General features: G+C 39.0%; 1 protein-coding gene across 1 annotated transcript; it reads left to right on the top strand.

The window, feature by feature from the left end:
• The first annotated feature begins 1,181 nt into the window (after positions 1-1,181).
• Positions 1,182-2,601, top strand: LOC121488766 (eukaryotic translation initiation factor 4B-like). The gene is made up of 2 exons (XM_041751075.1): positions 1,182-1,263; positions 1,502-2,601. The coding sequence occupies exons 1-2, from the start codon at positions 1,182-1,184 to the stop codon at positions 2,497-2,499; spliced, it is 1,080 nt and encodes a 359-aa protein (XP_041607009.1). The 3' UTR covers positions 2,500-2,601.
• The last annotated feature ends 9,017 nt before the right edge of the window (positions 2,602-11,618 follow it).

Raw genomic sequence — 11,618 nt, 5'->3', positions numbered from 1 at the left:
ATGGCTTTCATACATTGGACAACAGGCTGTGCAAGACAGGGATGCCTAAGAGGAGGGAAACAAGTGAGGTGAGCTACAAGTACCTCTGCTCACTGCCTAGAGAGTTTCCAGGCCATAGGATGAGGAGGCGGAATCAAAATAGAGTTTGTGGTCATCCTAAATTGAAAAGACAGTTCATAGTTTGGAAAAGAGGATGAAAGAGGAGAAAGTTGCAAATAGAGAGAACTTGTGTTATCTGAAAATCAGTGTCCTTAAATCTTTTGCTGATTATTGATCTTTGTGTGAATGTGAGAGCCTACAAAGGCCAAGGAAAGAACCACCAGAAAGAAGTACACAGAATAATCTCTAGAGGTGACAAAAGGCCCAGAAAAGTTCTCACCAGCCAAATGGAAGAACACAAGATATTGAGTAGAGTCTTCGGGTAGGTATAATCTTGGTCAATAGTACAAATTGATCCTACACTTCAGCCTGTTCTGGATCCAACCTGACAAATCTTTTAAAAAGCCTCAAAAGATTAAACAAATTCTCAGCAACTGAACCACTTCCCAGGACAAAGTGCAGAAATATTTAAAGGAAAGCAAAACTATCCCATGCCCCCAAAACATGAAACTCACAGTGTTTGTAATTCATAAAAATAATTCCAGTCATGCAAAGAGACAGGAGAGTTTCCAGACCATAGGACAAAGAGACAGAACCCAAACAAACCATAATGAAAAGAAAAGTCAGTCAATGGAAACATATACAGAAATGACATAGATGATAGAATTAGGATATAAGCACATTGCAATAGCATTACAAATACACTTCACATGTTCAAGATGACAGAGGAAAACCCAAGCACAATGAAGAAAGAAACCAATGACATAAAAACACCCAATTCAAACTATAAGGTGATGAAGCATATAATATCTAAAATGAAAAATGACTGGATGCAACCAGTAACTGACTAGACAATGCAGAAAAGGAGTTTGGAGGACTTGTAGACAGAGCAATACAACTCATCCAAAATGAAAGAGAGAAAAAAACAAGATTGAAAAAATTGAATAATGTTTAAATAAGCTATGAGAAATAAAATAATATGAAATCTGAGTCTCAAAAGGAAAAGGGGAAGATGAGGTTACCATTCAGACCGATACCGTGATGGATATCGGGATGGGTATCGTGATGGTCCACGCCGAGATATGGACCGATACGGAGGCCGGGATCGCTATGATGACCGAGGCAGCCGAGACTATGACAGAGGCTACGATTCCAGGATAGGCAGTGGCAGAAGAGCATTTGGGGGATCCCTGGGTGGCGCAGCGGTTTGGCGCCTGCCTTTGGCCCAGGGCGCGATCCTGGAGACCCGGGATCGAATCCCACGTCGGGCTCCCGGTGCATGGAGCCTGCTTCTCCCTCTGCCTGTGTCTCTGCCTCTCTCTCTCTCTCTCTCTCTCTCTCTCTCATAAATAAATTAAAAAAAATTAAAAAAAAAATTAAAAATAAAAATAAATAAAAAGAGCATTTGGTAGTGGGTACCGAAGGGGAGGCGGGGACCACTATGAAGACGGATACGACAGGCGAGACGATCGGTCCTGGAGCTCCAGAGATGATTACTCTCGGGATGACTATAGGCGTGATGATAGAGGTCCCCCCCAAAGACCCAAACTGAATCTAAAGCCTCGGAGTACTCCTAAGGAAGATGATCCCTCCGCTAGCACCTCCCAGTCCAGTCGAGTGGCCTCTATCTTTGGAGGGGCAAAGCCTGTTGACACAGCTGCTAGAGAGCGAGAAGTAGAAGAGCGGCTGCAGAAGGAGCAGGAGAAGCTGCAGTGCCAGCTGGATGAGCCAAAACTAGAGCGACAGCCTAGAGAGAGACACCCAAGCTGGCGAAGTGAAGAGACTCAGGAACGGGAACGGTCCAGGACAGGAGGTGAGTCATCACAGACTGGGACCTCGGCCACAACTGGCAGAAGTAAGTCAGACCAGGATGCACGAAGGAGAGAGAGTGAGAAGTCTCTAGAAAATGAAACACCGAATAAGGAGGAAGACTGTCACTCTCCAACTTCTAAGCCACCCAAATCTGAACAGCCTCTGAAGGTAATGCCAGCCCCTCCACCAAAGGAGAATGCTTGGGTGAAGCGAAGTTCTAACCCTCCTGCCCAATCTCAGAGCTCGGACACAGAGCAACAGTCCCCCACGAGTGGTGGAGGGAAAGCAGTCCCGGCTCAGCCCCCGGAGGAAGGACCAGCAAGGAGAGATGAAAACAAAGTAGATGGGGTGAGTGTCCCAAAAGGCCACAGTGGGAACTCCAGCCGTGGTCCAGGAGACGGAGGGAACAAAGACCACTGGAAGGAGCCGGATAGGAAAGACGTCAAAAAGGATCAAGACTCCCGATCTGCACCTGAGCCAAAGAAACCTGAAGAAAATCCAGCTTCCAAGTTCAGTTCTGCAAGCAAGTATGCTGCTCTCTCCATTGACGGTGAAGATGAGAACGAGGGAGAAGATTACACCGAATAGACCTCTGCATCCTGTGCTTTCTCCTAGTCTCTCCACCCTGGAACATTCGAGAGCAAATCAAACCTCTATCCAGACAAGACAATAAAACTCACCATCTCCTGGGAAAAAAAAAAAAAACTCCCCACAAATAAAACAATAGGACAGTGGCATCACTGGTGAACTGTACTAAAATTTTAACGAAGAAATATTCTAGAAAATTGAAGCAGAACTTTCTCCAATTCATTATTTAAGCATTGTACTAATACCAAAACAGGGCAAAAACATCACAAATTTTTAAAAAGAAAACTATAGATCAAAATCACTCATGATCAAGGACATAAAAATACTTTTAAAATATTAGCAAAATGTATCCAGCTACATAAAAAAATAAATAGAAGTCTCTTGAGAGAGGGCACCTGGGTGGCTCAGCGGTTGCACATCTACCTTTAGCTCAGGTCTTGATCCCAAGGTCCTGGGATGAGTCCTGCATCCAGCTCCCCACAGGGAACTTGCTTCTCCCTCTGCCTATGTCTATGCCTCTCAATAAATAAATAAAATCTTAAAAAAATAAAAAGGAGGCTCTTGAGGAAGATGGCAGCAGAGTAGGAAGAACTTAGGCCTGTCTCATCCCATGAATACAACTAGATAACTATCAAATCACCCTAAATATCCCAGAAATTGACCTAAATATTGGCAGAACAAACTCCACAACTAAAGGGAGAGGAGGGGCCACATCAAAGAAGGTAAGAAGTGCAGAGACAGGGTTTAGAAGAGAAACAGATCACAGCTGCTGCAGAGGGGAGGGAGCCATGGACTCAGGGAAGGGACAGAGAGAGAGAGAGAGAGACAGAGAGAGAGAAGAGAGAGAAACACACAGGGGATTGCACAAGGAGAACACTTCTCCATAGCTCCTGGCTTAGAAAACAAGAGGGGCTAAACTTCACGAGTTCTTGTAGTCAGTGGGGCTCAAAGCCTGGAGCTGTAAAGGTCAGCAGACTGGGTTAGGATAGAGCCCTAAGGGCACTGTGCTGCACTGGGAGACAAGGCAGGCAAACAACATGGAGACAGACAGCTTGGAAGCAGTGATCTGAAGAGTACCTGGGGCACACAGTGGGGAGATAATTTGCTCTTCTAGAAGCATGACCCTGAGAGACAGCATTCCCAGAGAGATCTCTCAGAGAACAAAGCTGCTGACTGGTGCCATACCCCTCTCCCACCCCTCATCATAAATTCAGAGCCATGTACCAGAAGCAATGCAGCCCCAACACTGGCTGCCTAACTTGCTTACACTAAGCCCTACCCCCCCCTGCAGTCTGGTGGAACCACCCTTCCCAGTCATGCTTGCCTCAGTCCCAGTGTGGTGGGCCCTTCCCTCAGAAGACCAGCACAAACCCCTGCCCCCTCAACACCTCCCAACCAGAGAGTTTTTCAAGGCCTCAGTTACAGTGGAAATAGTGACAGGCTTCATTTCACAAGCAGACGACAGCACACCTAGTTAAATCTTACCTCATTCAAGCCAGGGACAAAACTGCCCACAGCAGGCAAGGAGAGCCTATGCAGACAGTGGGACTAAAGGACAGAGCAACCAAACACACCAGCAAAGCACGTGCTGAACACACAGAAGATACTCCCTGGAGCATCAGGCCCTGGACTATACATTACCTCTTCTTCATAAAGCCATTACTTCCAGGAACAGGAGAAATAACTGGCTTTTCTGACATAAAGATACAAGCAGAGAGTTAGACAAAATGAGAAGACAGGAATTTATCCCAAATGAAAGAACAAGATACGGCCACAGATAGAAAACTAAGTGAAACGGATATAAGTAACATGCCTGTTGGAGATTTTAAAGTAATAATCATAAGAATACTCACTGGATTTGTGAAAAGGATGGAAGACATCAGTGATCTACCACAGAGATAAAGTTATAAAATCAATCAGATGACAAGTACAATAAACGAGAATAGAAATATGCTTGATGAAATGAACAGCAGGCTAGAAGAAGCAGAGGAATGAATCAATGACCTAGAAGACAACATAATGGAAAGCAATGAAGCTGAACGAAAGAGAGAGAAGAATTATGCAAAACAAGAATAGACAGGGAACTCAATGACTCCATCGAAGGTAAAAACATTTATACTATAGGAGTCTCAGAAGGAGAGATAGAGAGAGGAAAGAAGGCAGAAAATTTGAAGAAAAAATTAGAGAAAAATTCCCTAATGTGGGGGAAAAACAGATATCCAAGAGGCACAGAGAACTCCCATAGAAATCAACAAAAGCAGGCCTACACTAAGACATAGTTACATTTGCAAAATATGGTGATAAAGAAAAAGTCTTAAAAGCACCAAGATCAAAGAAGTCATTAACTTACAAGGGAAAAATCCATAGCGATAGCTGGAGATTTTTCAACAGAAACTTGGCAAGCCGGCAGGGAGTGGCATGATATTTTCAAAGTGCTGAATGAGAAAAATCTGCAGCCAAGAACACTGTATCCAACAAGTCTATCACTCAGAATAGAAAAGGAGATTAAGAGTTTCCCAGACAAACAAAAACTAAGGGAGTTCTGCAAGAAATATTAAAGGGGAGGGGCACTTGGGTGGCTCAGTTAGTTAAACATCCAACTCTTGATTTCAGTTTAGGTCATGATCTCAGGGTTGTGAGATAGAGCCCTGCATCGAGCTTTGCACTGAGTGTGGAGACTGCTTAAAATTCTCTGTCTCCCTCTGTCTTGCCCCTGACCCCTTGCTCATGCTTTCTCTCTCTTTCAAAAAAAAAAAAAAATACAGAAATAAAGAAAAAGAAAGAAAGAAAGAAAGAAAGAAAGAAAGAAAGAAAGAAAGAAAGAAAGAAAACAGAAAAAAAAGAAATGTTAAAGGGGACTCTGAGTGGAAAGGAAATACCAAAATTAATAGTATAAAAGTAGGAAACACAAAAACAGTAAAAATGAATATTTCTTTAAAAAATCAAAGAAATCACCAAAAAATAGGATATAAAATATAATGACACATACGTAAGCAAAATGTGGCAAGAGGAGAAAAGAATGGGTTCAATCTTAAATGACCACACACTTAATATAGGCAGATATTCGCAGAAGAGGTTGTATACAAACCTAATGGCAACCATATATCCAAACCTAATAGCAATGACAAACATATAGAGAGGAAGAAATTCAAATATATCACTCAAGAAAATAGGCAAAACATGAAAGAAATACAAGAAAGGATCAGAGAAAATCTCCAGGAAAAAAAAGAAACACAAACAAGTAATAAAATGGCAACAAATACATATCTCTCAATAATTGCTTTGAATGTAAATGGACTAAATGCTCCAGCCAAAAGAAAAGAAATAACTCAAATATCTATCAACTGCTGAATGAATAAACAGATTGTGGTACATGTGCATCATGGGACACTACTTGGCAGCAAAAAGAAATGAGGGGCACCTGGGTGGCTCAGTCAGTTGAGTGTCCAACTCTTGATTTTGGCTCAGGTCATGACCTCATGGTCATGAAATTGAGCCAGACTCTGCACTCAGCTGGGAGTCCACTTGAAGTTTGCTCTCTTCCTCTGCCTCCCCCCACTCACGTGCACTTGCACACTCTCTCTCAAAACAAGCAAACAAACAAACAAACAAACATCTTTTAAAAAAAAGAAATGAACTACTATATGCAGCCGTGTACACGAGTTCTGATGTATTATTACAAGTGAAAGGAGACAGGCATGAAAGGCTATATCATTATGATTACTTTTAACATACTTGAAAAGGCAAAATTATAGGCACAGAAATGAGATTAGTAATTTCCTGGAGCTGGGGTGAGAAGAGAACATTGACCACAAGCTAGAGAAAGGAAACTTTTGTTTTATTAAGATTATTTATTGATTTATTCATGAGAGACACAGAGAGTGAGGCAGAGACACAAGGCAGAGGGAGAAGCAGGCTCCCAGAGGGGAGCCCGATGTGGGACTTGATCCCACGACCCCAGGATCATGACCTGAGCTGAAGGCAGACGCTCAACTGCTGAGCCACCCAGGTGCCCTTAGAGAAAGGAAACTTTTGGAAATTTTCTATCATCCTGTTTTTGATGGTTTTAAACATTTGTCAAAAATTACATAAGTATACACTTTAACAAATTTTGCTGAATGTAAAATTTTATATCAATAAACGTGATTTTAAGAAAGGAAAATGAAAAGGACAAACAAAATAATAATGAAAAAAAGTTGGGACACCTGGGTAGCTCAGCAGTTGAGCATCTGCCTTCGGCTCAGGGAGTGATCCTGGTCCAGGGATCAAGTCCCCTATTGGACTCTCTGAGAGGAGCCTGTTTCTCCCTCTGTCTTCGTCTCTGCCTCTCTCTATGTCTTTAATGAATAAATAACATCTTTAAAAAAAGGAAAAAAAAAAGGTTAGAAGTAGAAATTCAGCAGATATTCAAAGAACAATAAACAAAACTATTAATATATTTATGTCAATAAATTTGAAAACTTATATCAGAGGACAAATTCCTGTTAAAATATAACTTACCAAAAGCTGATGGAATATAAAATATCCTGAAAAAAAAAAAAAAAACCCTAAAGCCTTAGAGAAATAAAATCTATGTTAAAGATATTCCCTCAAAGATAAGCTATCTGGGTGTGTCCCATCAAATTTCCATGAAACAGAATCACTTCAATTGTTCCGCACTCTGGAACCAAAATATGTAGTTGTGCATTAGACAAAACATGGAGCGATGAAGTAGTAAGAAAATATTATCAAACCCCTATTTTGCTTGGCAATGGACGTGCCCTGCCATGGGACTTTTTATCCTGAAGGGATGCCTTTTTCTAGTTGGAACAAAGACTGTGTTGTCTTACCAAACTATAAGCCCTGTTATCAATCTTCTACCAACGGTAGAAAGTTGGGTCACATCATGTCTACATTTTATTCCATGTCTGTAACACATAAGTTTATGACAATCTATGAAATTGATTTCAGGAACTGGCTCTTCTGAATTTCTATATGCATGTGCCATTCAATTGTGCCCCTTCCTTCAAAAGAAAAGAAAAATCAGGAAGTGCAAGAGACTTGTTCAGTCACACTGTCTCCTTTCTGTTAAGTGTCATATTATGGATCTCTAAGTGTTCACAGATTATCACAAATTTGACTTTCACTTGACCTCTAGCAATAATACTTAGCATTTAGTAAGTGCAGTAGAGAGTTCTTATCTAGTACTTATAAAATGCCTAAATAATAGATAGTGCTTAGCCCTTACAATAGCCCTTAGCAGAATTGCATCTCTGTAAAATTGCCTGTAATGAAAATTTAAAGACTGTTTACCTATAAGATCTTTCTTATCTTTGAGACCTTTTTTATCTTATAATAAGCCTCAGTAATTTTACAGAAAATAAAATATCAATCAAATTAAATTCTTTGTAGTCTTTCCAAATTCTCTTCTGATATTGGTTTCCTCATATTTTGAGTAGGAATAATAATGCCAGGTCCCCCTCCTGAGTGGATAAACTAAAAAGAAAGAGGGGTATAATAATCATGGCAATAATCTTTGTTGAATATAAGAATGTTATGGGCTGAAATGGGTCCCTTCCAAATTCACATGTTGAAATCTTAATTTCCAAAACCTCAGAATGTGACTATATTTGGAAGCAAGGTATTTAAAGAGGTAATTAAGTTAAAATAAGATCATTAAGGTGAGCCCTAATTCAATATGACTGGTGTCCTTATAAGAAAAGATTAAGAAACAGACATGCAAGGAGGGAAGACCAGGGAAAAAACAGGAAAAAGACACCCACCTACAGAAAGGACAGACGCCTCAAGAAATCAACTCTGCCAAAACCTTGATCTCAGACTTCTAGAATTCACAATTGCAGAAAAATATATTTCTGTTAACCCATCCAGTTTGTGGTACTCTATAATTGCAGTCCTTACAGTGAATTAATAAAACAATAGAATGAGATGATAGTTACAAAAATACTTCAAAAATTAAAACTCTGACATAAAACAATATTGCCCAAATTAACAATAGCAAAAGTAATGTCGATACTGACATCTATATGTACTGATTTTTCTCTTAAAAATTGTCTGTACAGGAGGTTAGAGAGATGGAATACCTTGCCCCAAAACATGAATGGATTTAGGGATTTAGATCTAGCCAGCTCTAGAATCACCAGTCTTTCTTGAATCATAGGTTTTGTAGAATACACTATTTTAAAAATAATATTTTACTTTGGGTCAATGATTGTTAATAACAATAGAAGCTTTATATTTAAAATGCCTAACTTAAAAATTCCCAAATAACAACACTGTATCTTTACCCACTATTACATAAAATTCTCTGATGTGTCACAATAAAATCAAGTCAAAGTTTTGGTGTTTTTAAATTCTCTTTATTATAGTTATGGCTTCTGATTTTTTTAAAAAAAGATTTTATTTGTTTATTTGAGTGAGAGAGAGAAAGAGAGAGAGAGAATGAGCAGCGGGGAGGAGCAGAGAGAAGCAGACGCCCCACTGAGCAAGAAGATGTGGGCTTGATCACAGGACACCAAGATCATGACTGGAGCCGAAGGTGGACTGAGCCACCGAGGCACCCTGGCTTCTGATTTTTTTTTTTAAATAGAATTTGTTTTTCAGAAAATAATGGTAAGCTCTTTTGAGAACCTAGTCTGAAATATTCATCTTCCACAGAAAATAGGAGTCACAGATTCATAGAGTAATGTAGCTTTATGGAAGTGGTTCCCATCTAGTCCAGTTTCCTCACCTTTCAGATAAACCTTAAAAAAAAAAAAAAAAAAAGTCTCTGGAAAGTGGTTGATTTAGAAAACCCTGGAAAGTAGTTTCTCCTGTGAGAGAACCTCTATCTTCTCACCACTAGAAATAATAAAATATTTTAGAAGCAGTGTGGGACAATGGTTCAGCACACAGCTTCTAGCAGCAGATAACTTGAGTCCCAACAGAGAAAAGTGAAAGAATCTTAAAATTATTTTGAGTTCGCAGACACATTTCCTCATAATATTTGTCACAATTAAAAAGATGACTCCAGAATCCAAACACAAATTTAGTTTTAGAAGGCTTTAAAAACCTAAGAAAAGACTTCTATTTCCAGCCAAAACAGAGAAACTGGAAATGGATTTACCTTCACACCTGGGGGTTCTGAGTACAGTACAACTACAGATCAGGACAAAATATACAAAGGACAATTTTCATTGGAAAGCAAGAAATGAAGTACGGTAATCCCTAAAATATGGGAAAGAAATACCATTTTAATACTAATTAAAAGAAAACTGGAATTTCAATGTTAATATCAGTCAAAGTAGATTTCAGAGCAAAGAATATTATCAGGGATAAGGAAAGATATTTCATAATGATAAAGGGTTCAATTAATAGAGAATACAGAATAAGCATAAATATTTAAGTGCTTAACAACAGAACTTCAAAACACATAAAGCAAAAACTGATAGAAATGCAAGAAGAAATAGACAAATCCACAATTATAGTTAGAGATTTCAATACTTATCTCTTAATAAGTGAGAGAACAAATGTAAGGAAGGGAATAGTAAGGAATTAGTAAGGAAAGAGAAAAATCTGAACATTATCATACTCAACATAATTGACATTCATAGAATTCTCTAATCAACAATCACAGAAAATACTTTTTTTCAAGTGTGCATGAAGCACTTATCAAAATGGAATATATGATGAGATGAAACAAGTTATCATGAATTGAAATGATTCAAGTCAACAAAATATGTTCATGCCTGGTCAAAATGCCTCAAATCTGACACAGAGCTTAGCTGAGGAAGGGCCACGTAATCCAAGCTAAGCCAATTCAAACCCATCTCTGAGACTTTTCTATTCGAGCCGGTCAACAAGGTAGGATTTTATTTCCCACATCATAATGTATATCTGGAGCCTCCAAGGTTACATTTTCCACCTCATGGAGGAAATCTAAGAACCATAGAATAGAACCATAGGACATAGGCCATAAGGCCAACAGAAAGAAGCAAACCTGAGATACAGGAAAAAACAAAAAGATAGACATACTTCAAAAAACCTTTGGATTCTAGATTCACTATTCAGATACCAGTTCATTACTATATTCCACAGTTGCAGTATTTAATTTACTTAGTCCTTAATTTTGCATTTATCAGTTTGTTTTGGATTTTATTTCTAGGAAGTGTAACCATCCTACCTATGACAATAACATTATAACTCTGGGGATTGACACAACTTCAGTTAAACATTGATCCACACACAGCTAACATCCCAAGAGGGGTGTCCATGTTGAAATTTACGATGCTTTTGGAATCAGACAAGTCACTTCTGCACCGAATCCAGGCTCTCAGTGTAGATTGCTAGCTGCCTGAACTCACAGGAGGTATATATACATGAATCCCAACCTCTTCCTCTGTGCCACATAGATACTTTTGAGAAGAGGTGCCAACAGAAACCTGTGAGACTTAGTAGGCCTCTAAAATTTATAATTTGGGGGGCACTTGGGTGCCTCAGTGGTTGAGTGCCTTTGGCTCAGGTTGTGATCCCAGGGTCCTGGGATTGAGTTCTGCATCAGGCTCCCTGCAGGGAGCCTGTTTCTGCCTATGTCTCTGTCTCTTTCTCTGTGTCTCTCATGAATAAAATCTTTAAAAACAATAAAAAATAAAATTTATAATTTGTAAGTGTAGCACAAATGCTAGGTAATATTGCTCTGTTCCTTCAGATTTTTATGAATCTGACTTAAATCCTATATTTTATAGGATATAGGATGTAGATGGGAATTTTAACATCCCCTATAAAACTTAGATATTTAGGATCCCAAAAAAAGTGAATAAGCATGTGTGAAACAGTGCTATCGTATAATAGAACCCTAAAAAACATAGCCATTTAGTTAAAAGAAAAAATATACATATAAAATATTTTTATTCTTTGTTATATATATTCATTCATTCATATATATAACAGTTCATTCATTCATATATATATATATACACAAAAGTAGGTACCAGAAAAGTGTTATAAAGCAGACTTCTGATTTTTTGGCACCAAATATATATATATATAAAACAGTTGGCCAGGTGTTTAGGCTGCTCAGAAGGGCTTGATGAAGTATCTCAGCACTGCCATCAGGTGCATGGCCAGGAAAATAACAGATTCTC

Source organism: Vulpes lagopus, chromosome 4 (genome assembly GCF_018345385.1).
Source record: "Vulpes lagopus strain Blue_001 chromosome 4, ASM1834538v1, whole genome shotgun sequence".
NCBI classification, from domain to species: domain Eukaryota; kingdom Metazoa; phylum Chordata; class Mammalia; order Carnivora; family Canidae; genus Vulpes; species Vulpes lagopus.
Note: the sequence above shows the minus strand (reverse complement) of the source record. Positions and strands in the feature narration are given on the sequence as shown.